At 35.5% G+C, this 20,426-nt stretch overlaps 1 protein-coding gene across 1 annotated transcript in view; it reads left to right on the plus strand.

Annotated features, from left to right (window-relative positions):
• HSPA14 (heat shock protein family A (Hsp70) member 14) overlaps window positions 1-16,280 on the plus strand; it is a 39,609-nt gene extending 23,329 nt beyond the window's left edge. Inside the window, exons 11-14 of the mRNA XM_036908051.2 lie at window positions 12,440-12,652; window positions 13,076-13,249; window positions 15,202-15,272; window positions 16,109-16,280. Of these exons, the coding sequence (XP_036763946.2) occupies window positions 12,440-12,652; window positions 13,076-13,249; window positions 15,202-15,272; window positions 16,109-16,187 (537 nt within the window). The 3' untranslated portion in view covers window positions 16,188-16,280. The remainder of the gene's footprint in view (window positions 1-12,439; window positions 12,653-13,075; window positions 13,250-15,201; window positions 15,273-16,108) is intronic.
• Window positions 16,281-20,426: the final 4,146 nt, after the last annotated feature.

A 20,426-nucleotide genomic window follows, 5' to 3' on the forward strand; every position in this document is an offset into this window, starting at 1 on the left:
TAAGATGTATGTAGAATTCTGAAATCAGTCTTCAACTCCGTGATGTGGGAATATGATTTTAAGTTACCACTTTTATTAAGTTGAGCACAAGGAAGTGTGCCAAATCCTTTGCCAAGTGAGTTTTCCAAAATAAAGTATTCATTTCTGTAGGAAAGAGCAAATCAAATCCTTTATAGAGACCAAAGTATTGGTAGTGTTTATATGGAATATAATGTCAATCAGCAAGTCAGCATTTGATGCATCATATCTGATGTACTGATGCTGAGATTTTTCCCTCAGATGATATGGAAAACAATCGATTTTCTCCACACGTTAAAAAAAATGTATTTCTTAAGCACTACACCATAATTAAGCTGCCTCACAGTCATGTAATACAGTAGATTCACTGTACCATACTGTTCTTCAAAAAAGAAAAATGTTCCCTACTGTTTTTCCTGAAATACACAGTCCTCTCGATTTTTATTTCATTCACCTGCTAGATTGCTAGTTGGATTTAGAGAGTTTAAAGAGTTTCATGCTGAATTCTTTGCTGTAAGAAAAGAGCACAAATGTGATTATATATGGCAGGGTACCACTCGGTGTGAGAGCCACAGAAGGTAGAGATGGGCCTGTCACATGCAGACAGGAGCTGTTCTGGTCCAAAAGGGGAGGCTGCTTTTCCACCTACTGATTACCACCTTGTTTGGATGTGGGCCAGTACTTTTGGAGGCTCTGACTTTTTAATAGGCTCTGAAAGTAGGAACTTGCAATAAATTTTTTTAATGTTTAAATGTTAATAACTAACTCAAAATTTTTTAATTACTGCATGCAGAGAGAAAACATGTCTTGCCTGATAAAATGTGCAAGATGCTACTTTGCAACATCTGTCCAGAGAATTTTGTTGAATTTATTATTTTTAATTTTGTTTCTGGACTATCAGGTACTTACTAAATGAGTTTAAAACCTTTTCACCTTTTTAAGTATTCCAGATTAGTGCATAATGCATGGATATTCTCTGTTCCCCAAGAATTTTCAACAGTTTACCTGTAAATCCATTTTGTCTGAAACTAATTTTTGAAATATTTTTATGACTTTCATAATTTTATTGCTTCAATTTTTAAGTATGTTATAGACCTATTTCATAATGATTTCTTAAATTTTTAACATAATTTTGCATAGTGCTTTTAAATTTTTTAATTCTATGTATCACATTTTATACTTAAAATTTTTAAGTACAAATAAATTACTTAAATTAAAATTGGTCAATTTCTCTTCCTCTCTTTTTATTTATTTATTTTTTTGCTTTTTGAGTTATTCTATTTTCTCCTTCCCTGGGTTTAGCAGAGATTTTATTTTTTGCTCTAACTCCTGCCACAACCACCCCGTAAAAAACTTTCTTAGATTTTCTTTGAGTCATGTTCTTCTCTTTTCTATTTGATTTATATCTTATTTTCTCTTCATCTTTTTCAGGATTCTTTTGTTATTTTTCTGAATTCTTTTATTGCATGCTAATTCATTTATTTCACTTATTTTTTTTCCCTAAAAAGAAAATTAACTACATTTTTACTTAATAAATAGCTTTTATTCCACAAGCTTGGGTAGATGTTACTGTCTTAATTCATTTTCAGAATAATCTATAATATCTTTATTTTCCTCTTTGTTGTTTAGCTTCATGTTTTTTAATACCCAAGTAGCTAAGGTGTTTTTTTTTTAACAGATTTTATTTTATGAAACTACTGTGAAAATTGTATTTGAAAAGCCCCTGGTGATTTATGTTTTAAATTTTATTTCCTATTAAAATTTAAGTTTGCAAAACTAATCTCATACTACTGAGTAGACGTCAATAGAATTTAAATTAAAACTTGCCGGTTACTGTCAGCATTAATAGTAGTACAGCATTTGTACTTTTTACCCTTTTAAGTAAAAATACTAAAATCCAAGATTTTCCATGGTTATTACCATTATTATTATTGCATAGGCACTTACTGCTTATTAATAAAGCTTTTGGATGTTGAATATGAGAAATTTGAAAAGGCATATTCTACATTTTTATTCTCATGACATTTACCTGGTGTCGGAAAATTTGATAGAAAACGTTTCCTTTTACTTTTTTTTTTTTACTTTTTTAAAATTTTGGTATCATTAATCTACAATTAAATGAGGAACATTATGTTTACTAGGCTCCCCCCTTCACCAAGTCCCCCCCACAAATCCCATTACAGACACTGTCCATCAGCGTAGTAGGATACCGTAGAGTCACTACTTGTCTTCTCTGTGTTGCACAGCCCTCCCCGTGCCACCCCCCAGATTATACATGCTAAGACATGTATATCATTTTCACATTAGCATAATACCCACTACCTCCATCCATGTTGTTGCAAATGGTAGGATTTGTTTTCTTCTTATGGCTGAATAATATTCCATTGTGTATATGTACCACATCTTCTTTATCCATTCATCTACTGATGGACACTTAGGTTGCTTCCATTTCTTGGCTTTTGTAAATAGTGCTGTGATAAACATAGGGATGCATCTGTCTTTTTCAAACTGGGCTCCTGCATTCTTAGGGTAAATTCCTAGGAGTGGAATTCCTGGGTCAAATGGTATTTCTATTTTGAGCTTTTTGAGGAACCTCCATATTGCTTTCCACAATGGTTGAACTAATTGACATTCCCACCAGCAGTGTAGGAGGGTTCCCCTTTCTCCACAGCCTCACCAACATTTGTTGTTGTTTGTCTTTTGGATGGTGGCAACCCTTACTGGTGTGAGGTGATATCTCATTGTGGTTTTAATTTGCATTTGTCTGATGACTAGCGATGTGGAGCATCTTTTCATGTGTCTGTTGGCCATCTGAATTTCTTCTTTGGAGAAGTGTCTGTTCATCTCCTCTGCCCATTTTTTAATTGGCTTACTTGCTTTTTGTTTGTTGAGGTGCATGAGCTCTTTATGTATTTTGGATGTCAACCCTTTATCAGATCTGTCATTTGTGAATATATTCTCCCATAGTATAGGATACCTTTTTGTTCTATTGATGGTGTCCTTTCTGTACAGAAGCTTTTCAGCTTGACATAGTCCCACTTGTTCATTTTTCCTTTGTTTCCCTTGCCCAGGGAGATATGTTCATGAAGAAGTCATTCATGTTTATATCCAAGAGGTTTTTGCCTATTTTTTTTTCTAAGAGTTTTATGGTATCATGACTTACATTCAGGTCTTTGATCCATTTCGAATTTACTTTTGTGTATGGGGTTAGACAATGATCCAGTTTCATTCTCTTACATGTAGCTGTCCAGTTTTGCCAACACGAGCTGTTGAAGAGGCTGTCATTTCCCCATTGTATGTCCATGGCTCCTTTATCATAAATTAATTGACCATATATGTTTGGGTTAATGTCTGGAGTCTCTATTCTGTTCCACTGGTCTGTGGGTCTGTTCTTGTGCCAGTACCAAATTGTCTTGATTACTGTAGCTTTGTAGTAGAGCTTGAAGTTGGGAAGCGAGATTCCCCCCCACCTTTATTCTTCCTTCTCAGGGTTGCTTTGGCTATTCAGGGTCTTTGGTGGTTCCATATGAATTTTTGAACTATTTGTTCCAGTTCGTTGAAGAATGCTGTTGTTAATTTGATAGGGATTGTATTGAATCTGTAGATTGCTTTGGGCAGGATCGGCATTTTGACAATATTAATTCTTCCTAGCCAAGAGCATGGGATGAGTTTCTGTTTGTTAGTGTCCTCTTTAATTTCTCTTAAGAGTATCTTGTAGTTTTCAGAGTATAGGTCTTTAACTTCCTTGGTTAGGTTTATTCCTAGGTATTTTATTCTTTTTCATGCAATTGTGAATGGAATTGTTTTCCTGAATTCTCTTTCTGTTAGTTCATTGTTAGTGTATAGGAAAGCCACTGATTTCTTTGTTTTAATTTTGTATCCTGCAACTTTGCTGAATTCCAATATTAGTTCTAGTAGTTTTGGAGTGGAGTCTTAAGGGTTTTTTATGTACAATATCATGTCATCTGCAAATAGTGACAGTTTGACTTCTTTACCAATCTGGATTCCTTGTATTTCTTTATTTTGTCTAATTGCCGTGGCTAGGACCTCCAGTACTATGTTGAATAACAGTGGGGAGAGTGGGCATCCCTGTCTTGTTCCTGATCTCAGAGGAAAAGCTTTCTGTTTCCCTCTGTTCAGTATGATGTTGGCTGTTGGTTTATCATATATGGCCTTTATTATGTTGAGGTACTTGCTCTCTATACCCATTTTGTTGAGAGTTCTTATCATGAATGGATTTTGAATTTTGTTAAATGCCTTTTCAGCGTCTAATGAGATGATCATGTGATTTTTGTCCTTCTTTTTGTTTATGTGGTGGATGATGTTGATGGTTTTTCGAATGTTGTACCGTCCTTGCATCCCTGGGATGAATCCCACTTGGTCATGGTGTATGATCCTCTTGATGTATTTTTGAATTCGGTTTGCTAATATTTTGTTGAGTATTTGTGCATCTGTAATTTTCTTTTTTGTTGGAGTCTTTGCCTGGTTTTGGTATTAGGGTGATGCTCGCTTCATAGAATGAGTTTGGGAGTATTCCCACCTCTTCTATTTTTTGGAAAACTTTAAGGAGAATTGGTATTATGTCTTCTCTGTATGTCTGATAGAACTGTGGTAAATCCATCTGGCCCAGGGGTTTTGCTCTTGGGTAGTTTTCTGATTACCGATTCAGTTTTGTTGCTGGTAATTGGTCTGTTTAGATTTTCTGTTTCTTCCGTGGTCAGTCTTGGAGGGTTGTATTTTTCTAGGAAGTTTTCCATTTCTTCTAGGTTTTCCTGCTTGTTAGTATATAGGTTTTCATAGTGTTCTCTAATAATTCTTTGTATTTCTGTGGGGTCCATCATAATTTTTCCTTTCTGGTTTCTGATTCTGTTGATGTGTGTTGACTCTCTTTTTCTCTTAATAAGTCTGGCTAGAGGCTTATCTATTTTGTTTATTTTCTCAAAGAACCAGCTCTTGGTTTCATTGATTTTTTTCTGTTGTTTTATTCTTCTCAATTTTATTTATTTATTCTCTGATATTTATTATGTCCCTGCTTCTGCTGACTTTAAGTCTCATTTGTTCTTCTTTTTCCAATTTTGATAATTTTGACTTTAGACTACTCATTTGGGATTGTTCTTCCTTCTTTAAATATGCATGGATTACTATATACTTTCCTCTGAAAATGCTTTCACTGCGTCCCACAGAAGTTAGGGCTTTGTGTTGTCATTTGTTTCCATATATTGCTTGATCTCTATTTTAATTTGGTCGTTGATCCATTGATTATTTAGGAGCATGTTAAGCCTTCATGTATTTGTGAGCCTTTTTGCTTTCTTTGTACAATTTATTTCTAGTTTTATACCTTTGTGGTCTGAGAAGTTGGTTGGCAGAATTTCAGTCTTCTTGAATTTACTGATGCTCTTTTTGTGGCCTAATATGTGGTCTATTCTGGAGAATGTTCCATGTGCACTTGAGAAGAATGTGTATCCCACTGCTTTTGGGTGTAGAGTTCTATAGATGTATATTAGGCCAATCTGTTCTAGTGTGTTGTTCAGTGCCTCTGTGTCCTTACTATTTCCTGTCTGGTTGATGTATCCTTTGGAGTGAATGGTGTGTTGAAGTCTCCTAAAATGAATGCATTGCATTCTATTTCCTCCTTTAATTCTGTTAGTATTTGTTTCACATATGCTGGTGCTCCTGTATTGGGTGCACATATATTTATAATGGTTATATCCTCTTATTGGACTGACCCCTTTATCATTATGTAATGTTCTTCTTTATCTCTTGTTACTTTCTTTGTTTTGAAATCTATTTTGTCTGATACTAGTACTGCAACACCTGCTTTTTTCTTCCTGTTGTTTGCATGAAATATCTTTTTCCATCCCTTGACTTTTAGACTGTATGTCTTTGGGTTTGAGGTGAGTCTCTTGTAAGCAGCATATCGATGGGTCTTGCTTTTTTATCCATTCTGTTACTCTGTGTCTTTTGATTGGTGCATTCAGTCCATTTACATTTAGGGTGATTATTGAAAGATATGTACTAATTGCCATTGCAGGCTTTAGATTCATGGTTACCAAAGGTTCAAGATTAGCTTCTTTACTATCTTACTGTCTAAGTTAATTCACTTATTGAGCTATTATAAACACAGTCTGATGATTCTTTATTTCTCTCCCTTCTTATTCCTCCTTCTCCATTCTCTATATGGTAGGTGTTTTATTTTGTGCTCTTTTATGTTTCTTTTGACTGGTTTTATGAGTAGTTGATTTTATTTTCTGCCTTTAGTTAGTATTTGGTTGGTCTGCTTTCTTTGCTGTGATTTTATTTTCTCTGGTGACATCTATTTAGCCTTAGGAGTGCTTCCATCTAGAGCAGTCCCTTTAAAATAGCCTGTAGAGGTGGTTTGTGGGAGGCAAATTCCCTCAACTTTTGCTTTTCTGGGAATTGTTGAATCCCTCCTTCATATTTAAATGATAATCGTGCTGGATACAGTATTCTTGGTTCAAGGCCCTTTTGTTTCATTGCATTAAATATATCATGCCATTCTCTTCTGGACTGTAAGGTTTCTGTTGAGAAGTCTGATGATAGCTTAATGGGTTTTCCTTTGTAGGTGACCTTTTTTCTCTCTCTGGCTGCCTTTAATACTCTGTCCTTGTCCTTGAGCTTTGCCATTGTAATTATTATGTGTCTTGGTGTTGTCCTCCTTGGGTCCCTTCTGTTGGGAGTTCTGTGTGCTTCCATAGTCTGAGCAATTATTTCCTTCCTCAGTTTGGCGAAGTTTTCAGCAATTATTTCTTCAAAGACACTTTCTATCCCTTTTTCTCTCTTCTTCTTCTGGTACCCCTATAATGCGGATATTGTTCCATTTGGATTGGTCATACAGTTCTCTTAATATTCTTTCAATCCTGGAGATTATTTTATCTCTGCATTCCTGTTCTCTGATTTCTATTCCAACAGACTCTTGCATCTCATCCATTCTGCTTTTAAGTCCTTAAAGAGTTTGTTTTATTTCTGTATTCTCCCTCCCAACTTCATCTTTTACCTTTATTTTGAATTCTTTTTTAGGAAGATTGGTTAAATCTGTCTCACCAGGTTCCCTCTCAGGGGATGTCTGGGATATTCTTGTCTGTATCAAATTCTTCTGTCTTTCATGGCGATAGAGGTAGTCATTGGCAGTTGGCATGTGTGTCAGCTGGGAGAACAAAGACCCTTCTTGCTTGCCTGTCGCCTTCCCTTCCTGTGAGAATGGCAACCCCCAGCAGCTTGTGCTGGGCAGCTGCATGCCGATGGAGTTTCTGAGTCTGGCCCGGGCGGCTGTGGAGGATGCCCTGCATGGCTGTTGTGGGCTTGGCCAGTTTTCGGTTCCTGCTCCACTATGGCGGGGCCGCTCTGGAGGGGGAACGGGCAGAAGGATGTTTATCGCTGTGAGGGGCCTCAGAGCCGCGCTGCCGCCCAGGGGGTTTGGGTGCCCAGAGTTCCCCAGGATTCCCAGCTCCTGGGCTGAGTGTGCCGGGATGCTTCCATCCAGCTGTGAGACTGCTGTCCCTTTAAGACTTTCAAAAAGTACTCGCTTTTCTTTTGTCCCAGGGATGCCAGCTGCGGGGACCTGCTCGCAGGTTTTACTCTTCTGTATCCCTAGTATCCAGCACACCACGCACTGTGTGTCTGCACTCCCAGTGCTGATGACTAGGGCGGGGTATTTAGCAGTCCTGGGCTCCCTCTCCCTCCCTACTCCAACCCCTCTCCTCCCGCCAGGGAGCTGGGGTCAGGGCGTGCGCTCGGGTCCCGCCGATCCGCTGCTTGTTATCTTACCCCCTTTGCGAGGCACTGGGTTCTCGCAGGTATAGATGTAGCCTGGCTGTTATGCTGTATCTTCTAGTCTCTCTTTTAGGAATAGTTGTATTGTTGTATTTTCAAAAATATATTTGGTTTTGGGAGGAGATTTCTGCTGCCCTACTCATGCTGCCATCTTGGCTCTTCCTCCCTTTTTACTTTTTTGGGGGGAACTTTGCCAAGGTAAACCTGTTTTTCTTTTCTTTGTATCTCTCCACTGATGTTCCTCAGGCCCTCACCTGAAGATTGATGTGATATCCCTAGTCATTTCACACCCCATGTTAAAGAGGCCTGCTTTTCATCAGTTAATGCTCTTCTCAGCCACATTGAGCTTGGAGAACATCCCTAAAAAGACTGAAATAAGTGATTACTGATCATTTCCCTTCTTGGGCTACCTATTTATTCTATACTCTGAATACCAAATACCTATGGAGTTAAAGAAACAATTTTTCAGCTTTATTGAGGTATAACTGACAAAATTGTATATATAAGTTGTACAACATGAGATTTGATATACCTTGTGAAATAATTCCCACTGAGTTAGCATATCCATACCCTCATAAATTTTCCTTTTTTGGTGGGGGCAGTGAAAACACTTAAGTTTTACTCTCTTAGCAAATTTCAATTATAAAGCACAGTGTTGTCAACTGTAATCACCATGTTATACATAAGATCCTCAGATCTTATTCATCGTATGACTCAAGTTTGTGCCATTTTACCAGCGTTTCCCTATTCCCCTACCCCCAGCCCCAGCTACTTTTCTATGATCTGTTTCTATTTCATTTTTTTTAAGATTCCACGTATAAGCGATGGCCATGCAATAAATGTCTTTCTGTAGCTTATTTCACTTAGTATAATGCCCTCCAGATTCATTCATGCTGTTGCACATGGCAGGATTTCCTTCATGTTTAAGGCTGAATAATACTGCATTTTGTGTAAATACCACATTTTCATAATCCATTCATTCATCAGTGGACACTTAGGTTGTTTCCATACTTTGGCTGTTGTGAACAACAATGCTGCCATGAACCTGAGAGTGCAGATACCTCTTTGAGATTGTGATTTCACTTCCTTTGCATATATACTCAGAGATAGGGTTGCTGAATCATATGGTAGTTCTATTTTTAATCTTTTGAGGAATCTCCATTCTGTTTCCCATAGTGGCTGCACCTGTTTACATTCCCAACAGTGCACAAAGGTTCTCTTTTCACTACATCCTTGTCAAATTTGTTATCTCTTGTATTTTATAGATGTTAGGTGATATCTCATTGTGGTTTTAATTTACATTTCCCTGATGATTAGCAACTTGGTGATGTTGAGTACCTTTTCATCTACCTGTTGGCCACTTGTATGTCTTCTTTGGAAAAATACCTATTTAGGTCCCTCACCAATTTTTTAATTGTGTTTTTTTTTTTTACTTGAATTTATGAGCTCTTTGTATATTTTGGATATTAAGTCCTTTTGGATATGTGGTTTACAAATTCCACAGCCTGCCTTTTCATTTTATTGATGATATCCTTTGCTGTGTGGAAGCTTTTTAGTTGTAGTTTGATGCTTATTTTTGCCTTTGCTTTGGGTATCAAATCCAAAAAACCATTGCTAAGACCAATGTGAAGTTACTCCTACTGTTTTCTTTTAAGAGTTTCATGGTTTTAGGTCATACTTCATGTGTTTAATCCATTTTGAGTTGATTGTTGTATATGGTGTTAAGATAGTCCAGTTTTATTTCTCTGCACGTGGATGTTCAGGTATACCATTTATTAAAGAGACTATCCTTTCTCCATTGTATATTCTTGGCTCCTTTGTTGCTAACTAACAAATATATGCATGGGTTTATTTCTGGGCACTCTGTGTTCTGTTCCATTGATCTATGTTTCTATATTTATGCCAATACCATATTGTTTTGATTACTATAGCTTGTAATACAGTTTAAAATCAGGAAGTGTGATGCCTCCAGCTTTGTTCTTTCTTCTCAAGGTTGCTTTCGCTGTGTGGGGTCTTTTGTGGTTCTGTACAAATTTAAGATTTTTTTTTTCTATTTCTGTGAAAAATGCCTTTGGAATTTTGATAGGGATTGCATCCAATTTGTAGATCACTTTGGGTAGTGTGGACATTTTAACAATATCCTTCCAATCCACGAATGTGGAATATCTATTTATGTGCATCTTCTAAAATCTCTTTCTTCAATGACAATTTTTGGTATATAGATCTTTCACCTTCTTGCTTAAATTTATTCCTAGTGGGGCGCTCTTGTCCCCTTCTGGTGTGAGCCAGGAGCTCTGTCCTCTTGCTTGATCTCTAAATAAAAGCCTCTCACTTCCTTTCCTAAAAAAAATATATATATATATATTCCTATTTTATTCTTTTTAATGTTATTGTAAATGGCATCATCATCTTAGCTTTCTTTCCAATAATTCATTGTTAGTGTACAGAAATTTTAAAGTAATTTTTGACAGGTGTCTTACTGTTGCAATTTTGTTAATTGTTTTCTGCTATTTTTTATAGTTCATTTGCATCTTTCTTGCCCTCTTCCTTTGTGATTTGATGATTTTCTGTAATGATATTCTTTGATTCCTTTCTTTTTATCTTTTGTATATCTACTGTAAATTTTTGCTCTGTGGTTACCATGAGACTTATATAAAACATCTTATAGTAATCTAAAGCTCATAACAGTTTAACTTTGAATGCATTTTAAAAGCTCTACATTTTTACACTCCCCTTTCCCACATTTTATGTTTGTGATGTCACAATTTACTTTTTTTATATTGTGTATCCATTAACCAATTGTAGTTAATGGTTATTTTTAAAGGCTTTGTCTTTTAATCTTTATACTAAAGTTATAAGTGATTTGCCCACCACCATTGCAATATTAGAGATTTCTGAATTTAACCAGTGTTAATTATAGCCTGTTAATTATAACATGTCTCAGTGTGGGTCTCTTTAGTTTCATCATTTTTGATCCTTTTTGGGCTTAATGGATCTTGATGCCCATTTCTTTCTCCAGGTTAGGGAATTTCTTGGCCATTATTTATTTGAAAAAGTTTTCTTCCCCTTTTTCTCTCTCTCTCCTTCTGGAGCCCCTGTAAAAATAACATGTATATTGGCCCACCTAACTTGCCACATAAGTCCTTTAAGCTATATTAATCCTTTCTCATTCTTTTTTCTTTTTGCTCCTCTGGATGAATTCCTCTGCGATGTCTTTGAGTTCACTGATCATTCTTTCACTTGCTCTGGTGTACTGTTGAATCCCTGTATTGAATTTTTCAGTTCAGTTATTGTATTCTTCAGCTCTTTGCTTTCTGCTTGGTACTTTTTAATATTTTCTCTTTGTTGCAATTCTCACTATGTTCATGCATTACTCGCCTGACTTCAGTGAGCATCTTTATTACTGCTATTTTGAGCTCTGTCAGGTAAATTGCTTATCTTTGTTTCATTAAGATCAGTTTCTGGAGATTATCTTGTTTTGTTTAGAATATTTTCTTCTCCATCTTCATTTTCCCTGACTCTCTGTGTTGGTCGCTGTGTATTACATAAACTTGCCATCTCTTCAAGATGAACCTTATCAGTCAGCCCACCCGAGCTCCTGGTTGCCTGTCAAACCTTTTTGTGCTTGTTTAAGCTGCTGTCTTTGTTCTTAGTGGCTCTCAGTAATTGAGGGTATGTCAAGACCAGCAGTGTCCCAAAGAGGAGGATTGCATTGAACACCTAGATACAGATTTGTTAGAAGCTGGACCCCCAGGCAGTAGCTGGTTAAGTATGCAGTCAGACCCCTGCCAGGAAGTAACTGGGAGATGGACATTTTTGCCTTTCCCCCTCCACTGAGCCTGGGTGTAAAAGCTCACCTTTGCCCTTTTAAAAACTGCTTTTGTGTTTCCTGTAGTCCTGTGGGACTCGTGAATGCAAGCCCCATTGGCTGTCAGTGCTAGGTGATGTGGTGGTCCATCCCTCAGGTAACAGCCATAAAAGTTGGGGAGCTACATGTGTGGCCATGCTCAAGGAGGAGCAGTTTTATATGAAGTTCTTCAGAGACAACAGATGTAATCAGATGTCACCAAGAGCTTAAAATACAGTTTTATAAAACATCTGTTTCCTCAAGACAGTTATTACTCTTCATTGGTGAAGACAAAAATCAATGGCATAGTTTTCACAAAGCTAGATTGCCAGTATTTATTTTGTTACAAAAAATGCTGTAAGATTTATGCAAACATTTCTCTTTGAAATGTTGAAACAGTACAGAATATCAATATATTTCCCATTAAAATGGGTGTGTTTAAGCCTCGTGCCCACTATATTAATCATGAGCCAATATATATGTTGTTATGTTCTGTTTTCTAATGTATGGTAAAATCTCACTTAAAATTTTGTTGTTATGAATAAATAATATGTTAATTATTTACAATATATCAAATATATTTTAATATAGGTATGGACAACAAAAAATATATATATTAAATATATTTTTATATGAGTATGGACAACAAAATAATATGTTAAAATAGGACTTCTTATGTTTTCCCATTACATGTTATAAAGATAGCTCAGCCTGTTACACCTAATTCTGAGAAATAACCATTGCTCTAAAAGGAAAAAACTGAAAATTATTTTTATTTTCTAGGTTGTCCTTTGTGGAGGGTCTTCTCGAATCCCAAGGCTACAGCAACTGATTAGAGATCTTTTCCCAGCTGTTGAACTTCTAAATTCTATCCCTCCTGATGAGGTCATCCCTATCGGTGCTGCTATAGAAGCAGGAATCCTTAGTGGCAGGGAAAACCTTTTAGTGGAAGACTCTCTTAAGATAGAGTGTTCTGCAAAAGATATTTTAGTTAAGGTATATTTAGCTATTTTCTGCTTTTCCATAAACATAGTATAAATTTATTGCCATAAGTTTTCATATGCACCATACCACTGTTTTACAATAAAACTTTGCATACTGGTAAACATTTTAAATTTGGATGTATAATTTTACTTTTAATGAATTTCTTATATTCTTTTTGGTTAGTATTTAACATGTTAATTTCTGAATTATCTGCAATTTTAGTCGTAAGCTTCTAATACAGGTAGATAATAGGTTTCAATTTAATTTTAAATGAAGTGGATTGGGTTTAAGGATCATTTCTATTTTCTTCTCTTTGCCAGTCTATAGCTTCCAGATTATCAACCAGGAATATATAATCCATTTAAAACAGAAGTGATTATTATCATTGTAATCCCAAATACCAAAGGATATTCACATTATTTTCCTGTTTATTAGGGAGTCGATGGATCAGGAGCCAAAAGTTTTATGGTGCTATTTCCATCAGGGACTCCTCTGCCAGCTCGAAGACAACACACTTTACAAGCCCCTGGAAGCGTATCTTCAGTATGCCTTGAACTCTATGAGTCTGAGGGGGAAAACCCTGCAAAAGAGGAAAACAAGTTTGCACAGGTCAATAAATATAATTGGACCATGAATTAGTCATATGAAACTGTTTAGCTTTTCCACTGAGATTAGATTCAGTTTACCTTCAATTAATATAAAATATATATGGGACATCTAACACATTTTGATGAATGGATTACTTTTACTTACTCACTTTTGAAAGAGAAGAAATAGGGAGGTTTAATTTGAAGGAGTTACAGAAAAATAAAAGTGCAATTTATATTCATATTGTTTTTCTTTGTGCTCTTGATCCTTTTTGGTTAATAAGATAAAAGCAGGGAAAATGACATTGTTTTGTTTGCTAAATGCCTGGTGCTGTAGTAGGCAATTTATAAACATAGTCTCAAAATGCTGTGAGATAAAACATTATTATATGCATTTTATAGATGATTATGAAACAGATTCATGGTAGTAAATACCTTGTTATTTTCTTGATTGAGCTAAGACATCTTCAGGTTGGTTTTACTCCTGGGCCCTTGTTCTTGCCATTATACCATGCTGCCTCTCCTATAGGATAAGGTTGCTTTTTCAAAATACTACATGCGTATTTCACACTATATGGTCCTCTCCATCTTTTAGAAAGAATGAGGTGGAGCCATGTTATTTGTTTAGAAACATGCCCAAGAAATAAAGTTACATTAAAATACACACACAAGGACTGCAGAACCATATTTATGGTATGGTGTCATCTATGTTTAAATAAAAAGATTGAGAGCATGGGTGTATGCGCGGGAGGTGGTATTCGGGTAGGTGTGTGTTCTTAGATATCCCTGCATAAATACAGAAAATATCTATAGGTATTCAGGAAACTTACCTGGCTGGGTTTGAAGGTGCCAAGAGGGTTGTTGTTTTTTTACTTTTAACACATCATACTTAATTTTTTTTGTAAACAACAGAAGGACATCAGCATGAATTACTTCTATAGTAAAAAAAAAAAATGTTGGTAACTAAAGAGAATGTATAGTATCTTTAGCTTTATATCTATTTTCCAATTTCAACAAAAGAATAAAACATACATAACATACCTGGGCTCCTTCTCAGACTTAACATCTTGGAATCTACTGGACTCAGGCTTCTTCAGGTAGTAAGTTTTCAAAAGCTCCTCCAGATGTTTCTGTTACCTAAATGAGCACCTTCCTATGCACCAGATTCCTAAACTCAGTTGGCAGTCTTAGTATTCCTCTAGCTTCTCTCTCCTTCGTTCACTACCTTTCCTCTACACATGCTGCCCTTAAGACTCTGCTGCTACAGTCACTATATCCTAATTTACAGATGCCAGGAGGAGAAGAGCTAGTCACATAACACTGAATTTGTTAAGAAATCATTCAGAGACCCATCTGTTCTAATCTCCCAGAAATGAGTGAACCAAGGTACTTAGTGCCTGCCTAAGATCATAAAACTGACATAATGGCAAAATCTGACAGATAACTTCCAAACTTGATTTATTGATAAACTTTCTTTGGGAAACTGAGGAATTTTATAAATTCTTTAGTATCTCTACATACAAATGTAATCTTAGTTGTAGAAAAGAATTGCCCCATGCTTTTTAAAAATAGCTGTGTGTTTAAAATATTTGAATTTTTAAAAGTATGTACAGAAGACTGACCATAATATAACCTACATGTTACTGCTAATGGCTTTGTTACCAAATAGAAAAGCAGCCTTTATTTTCTGAGACAAACAGTACTTCACAGACACAACTTTAATCTAGGACCTGACATTTAAGAGGGATAAGTATATTAGTTATCTTATATGCCATCCTTCTAAAGAAGATATTTCTAGTTAAGAAAGCTTAATCCTATTTTCTGAATTCTGATAAATGGAGACTTAGAAACTATCCTAACTTAAAAGGTTCATTTTAGTAATAAGTAAGATTTCATCCACCGGAATAATTGATGCATCTGTTTATTAATACATTAAAGTACTGAATCATCTTTATACTATTTTTGCATTAACAGGTTGTACTCCAGGATTTAGATAAAAAAGAAAATGGATTACATGATATATTAGCTGTTCTTACTATGAAAAGGTATAAAATTAAACTACTTCTGATGTTACGAAAATTCACTTTGACGTTTGCATTAGTTTGATTCTTCACCCATTGTCATTCTGGGAAAATCATGTATTAAAAACTTACAAAGAGTTAATCAGTGAATTATAATTTTTACCCTGTAAAATTATGATCTTTTACAAAGAAAAGTTTTCCTTAAGTTATTTATTTGCCTTCTGAATTTGTTATGAACTCTAACTATTTTTGGTGGCATTGGGTTAAAAAATTGGTCCATGCAAGTTTGAGATACAATTTTTATCAATTTTAAATATACTTTTCTAAAATTTACATAACTGGAATTATTTATCTTATGAAAGGATAAATTTATTTCAGTACTACTACAGAAAATCTTTAGGAAATTGCTGATTAAATCCAAACATTTCCCCAACAACAGTCCATCCATAAATAATGTGTTTGGCAATTAAATCATTTCCGTATTAACATTACAGACGATTCGTTCCATAAACCATACTTGTAGGAATATTGAATTCATTAGAGTTGGTTTGCTTTGTTGGGCTTGAAAATGGTATGATGCATCTTGATTTTGCAGTCTTAAATTTACGATCCTTATCATTATGGGCTGTTAAGGAATACAACTTTGATCTCGATAGTCTAGAAGGAAATTTTTAAGAACAACTAACTAATTATAGAATATGTTGCTAAATTTAAAGATACTGAAAGTGTGTTTCTTCTTTAATACTCTTCTTTCAAAAATTAAAATTATGTCTTGTTATCTCAAAGTACTCAAGTAACTTTTAAGGACTTACTATTTTTTTTAAATGAGCTTAAGAAATCTTATTTGTTTGTTTGTTTAGGGATGGATCTTTACATGTGACGTGCACAGACCAAGAGACTGGAAAGTGTGAAGCCATCACTATTGAGGTGGCATCTTAGTGGTTTAGAGAAACCATGAATTTTTTAGAATGACAATATCAACATTTGTTTTGTTTATAAATGGTGTTTATATTAAAATATTTTTTGAATGAATGGTATAGTCTATGTTCCTACTAAACTACAATATATTGGTAACTGTTTCAACCTTTTTTTGTTTTCCATTTAAGATGATCCATTATTAATGGGAGATGTGGGGAATTTCTTTCTATCATGAACCTCTGTAGAATTACATTGAGTGGATTGAAGGAAATTTAACATTGTATTTTTGAAGTTATTTTGTTTCTGTAAATCTCATTTTAAGAAGTCTTTTTTTTTTGGATGATTAAGAGAACAATTTAAAAGTCTGATAGTAAATGAAAAAAAATTGCCAAGCCATGTGCAGTTAGATACCATTTTTGCTTACAAGAAAAAAGTAAACTTACAAGCCCAACAATTGTGTATAGGTATGTATGTGACAAACACAGAAAAAAGTTTAGAAGGCTAAACAGCAAATTCTTAATGGTGCCTTCTTTGGTGAAGGAAAAATATGAGGTGCTTTTCCTTTTTCTTTCTACAATTTAGTTTGATTTTTCCCTCTAACATGTTTTTCTTTTGAAATGAAATGGTTTTTTTATTTTAAAGAGAGGACTAGCCACATTCTATTCATCTGAGACCATTAACAAGTGCATTTAAATACTCAGTGGGTTGCTAGTGAAAAAGCTCATTCTCAATATAAAACAAATACATCTGCCTATGTAGAGGGAAAAGCTGGAAGTTGAGCAGTGCACATCAGACTCTAATTTCTTTTGCAAGGGAGGATTTTTCCATTCATTTTTCTCCTTGGTTCCAGCAAACTTAAGAAGAGGAAGTATCTTTCCTCAATGGTAAAATTTTAGGACTTGCTGTTTTTAACTGTTCAAACTTTGTGGATTATCTTTCTTATTATAGCTGGTTTTTATTTAGATATGTGGCAATAATCTTCTGGTTCAAAGACATAGAAACCAAACTTAAATTTTTTCATGATTATTATGCATCAAATTATTGACAGAACCACAAAGACAATTCAGATAAGATTATAAGCCCACAGAGCAGCCTCAAAGGCATACTCTTTTGTTGAAGACTTAATGCTTAGTTACATCTTAGGATCTTTTCCAAAGTTATAAAAACTCTGAAATACAATAAATACATGTATCAGACATTAAGTAATTTCAGAAAATAGGAGACTACCAACTTAAGTAGTTGAACTGCTAATTCTAAATGTTTCCAGTTATGCTGTGGAAAAGTGCTTTAGGATTTTACTTTGTAGTTACTGTTTGCTTTTTTTAAAAATTTTTGTTTGGTTGGTTTTTAAATTTTTTATTAAGATATTATTGATATACACTTTTATGAAGGTTTCACATGAAAAAACAATGTGGTTCCTGCATTTACCCAATTATCAAGTCCCCACACATACCCCATGCAGTCACTGTCCATCAGTGTAGTAAGATGCCACAGATTCACTATTTCCCTTCTCTGTGCTACACTGATTTCCCCATAATCCCCACACCATGTGTACTAAACATAATACCCCTCAATCCCCTTCTCCCTCCCGCCACAAACACCCTCACACACTCCTCCCCTTTGGTAACCACTTGTTCCTTCTTGGACTCTCTGGGTCTGCTGCTATTTTTGTTCCTTCAGTTTTGCTTCATTGTTATACTCCACAAATGAGGGAAATCATTTGGCACTTGTCTTTCTCTACCTGGCTTATCTCACTGAGTATAATATTCTCCAGTTCCATCCATGTTGTCGCAAATGGTAGGATTTATTTCTTTCTTATGGCTGAAGAGTATTCCATTGTGTATATGTACCATATCATCTTTATCCATTCATCTACTGATGGACACTTAGGTTGCTTCCATATCTTTGCTATTCTAAAAAGTGCTGTAATAAACATAGGGGTGCATATGTCTTTGAATCTGAGAAGTTGTATTCTTTGGGTAAATTCCAAGGAGTGGGATTCCTGAGTCAAATGGTATTTCTATTTTTAGTTCTTTGAGAAACTTCCATATTGCTTTCCGCAGTGGTTGAACTAGCTTACATTCCCACCAGCAGTGTAGGAGGGTTCCCCTTTCTCCACATCCTCACCAGCATTTGTTGTTCTTAGTCTTTTCGATGCTGGCCATCCTTACTGGTGTGAGATGATATCTCATTGTGGTTTTAATTTGCATTTCCCTAATGATTAGTGATGTGGAGTATCCTTTCATGTGTCTTGGCCATCTGAATTTCATCTTTGGAGAAGTGTCTGTTCATACCCTCCGCCCATTTGTTAACTGGGTTATTTGCTTTTTGGGTGTTGGGGCATGTAAGTACTTTATGTATTTTGGATGTTAAGCCCTTGTCGGGTATGTCATTTACAAATATATTCTTCCAACTGTAGAATACCTTTTTGTTCTGTTGATGGTGTCCTTTGCCATGCAGAAGCTTTTTAGTTTGATGTAATCCCATGGGTTCATTTTGCTTTTGTTTCCCTTGCTCGCGGAGATGTGTTCAGGAAGAAGTTGCTCATGCTTATATTCAGGAGATGTTTGCCTATGTTGTCTTCTAAGAGTTTTATGGTTTCATGACTTACATTCAGGTCTTTGATCCATTTCGAGTTTACTTTTGTGTATGGGTTTAAACAATAATCCTGTTTCATTCTCTTGCATGTAGCTGTCAGTTTTGCCATCACCAGCTGTCGAAAAGGCTGTCATTTCCCCATTGTATGTCCATGGCTCCTTTATCACATATTAATTGACCATACATGCTTGAGTTTATATCTGGGCTCTCTACTCTGGTCCATTGATCTATGGGTCTGTTCTTGTGCCAGTACCAAATTATCTTGATTACAGTGGCTTTGTAGTAGAGCTTGAGGTCGGGAAGCATAATCCCCAGCTTTATTCTTCCTTCTCAGGATTGCTTTGGCTACTCGGGGTCTTTTGTGTTTCCATGTGAATTTTAGAACTATTTGTTATAGTTCGTTGAAGAATGCCATTGGTATTTTAATAGGAATTGCATTGAATCTGTAGATTGCTTTAGGCAGGATGGCCATTTTGACAATATTAATTCTTCCTATCCATGAGCAAAGGATGTGTTTCCATTTATTGGTATCTTCTTTAATTTCTCTCATGAGTGTCTTGTAGTTTTCAGAGTATAGGTCTTTAACTTCCTTGGTTAGGTTTTTTCCCAGGTATTTTATTCTTTTTCATACAGTTGTGAATGGAATTGTTTTCCTTATTTCTCTCTCTGCTAGTTCATTGTTAGTGTATAGGAATGCCACATATTTCTGCATATTAATTTCGTATACTGCAACTTTTCTGAATTCAGATATTAGAACTAGTAGTTTTGGAGTGGATTCTTTAGGGCTTTCTGTGTACAATATCGTCATCTGCAAACAGGGACAGTTTAACTTCTTTCTTGCCAATCAGATGCCTTTCATTTCTTTGTGTTGTCTCATAGCTGTGGCTAGGACCTCCAGTACTATGTTGAATAGAAGTGGGGAGAGTGGGCATCCTTGTCTTATTCCCCATCTTAAAGGAAAAGCTTCAGCTTCTCACTGTTAAGTATAATGTTGGCTGTGAGTTTGTCATATATGGCCTGTATTATGTTGAGGTACCTGCCCTCTATATGCATTTTGTTGAGAATTTTTATCATGAATGGATATTGAATTTTGTCAAATGCTTTTTCAGCATCTATGGAGATGATCGTGTGGTTTTTGTCCTTTTTGTTGATGTGGTGGATAATGTTGATGGATTTTCTAATGCTGCACCACATCCTTGCATCCCTGAAATAAATCCTACTTGATCATGATGGATGATCTTTTTGATGTGTTTTTGAATTTGGTTTGCTAATATTTTGTTGAGTACTTTTGCATCTATGTTCATCAGGGATATTGGTCTGTGATTTTCTTTTTTGACGGTGTCTTTGCCTGGTTTTGATTAATTAAAGTGATGCTGGCCTCATAGAATGAGTTTGAAAGTATTCCCTCTTCTTCTGCTCTTTGGAAAACTTTAAGGAGGATAGGTATTAGGTCTTCACTAAATATTTGATAAAATTCAGCAGTGAAGCCATCTGGTACAGGAATTTTGTTCTTAGGTAGGTGTTTGATTACCAGTTCAATTTCATTGCTGGTAATTGGTCTGTTCAGATTTTCTGTTTCTAGGTCAGCCTTTGGAGGTTGTATTTTTGTAGAAAGTTGTCCATTTCTCCTAGGTTTTCCAGTTTGTTAGCATATAATTTTTC

Source organism: Manis pentadactyla, chromosome 3, assembly GCF_030020395.1.
Source record: "Manis pentadactyla isolate mManPen7 chromosome 3, mManPen7.hap1, whole genome shotgun sequence".
In the NCBI taxonomy this organism is placed as follows: Eukaryota; Metazoa; Chordata; class Mammalia; order Pholidota; family Manidae; genus Manis; species Manis pentadactyla.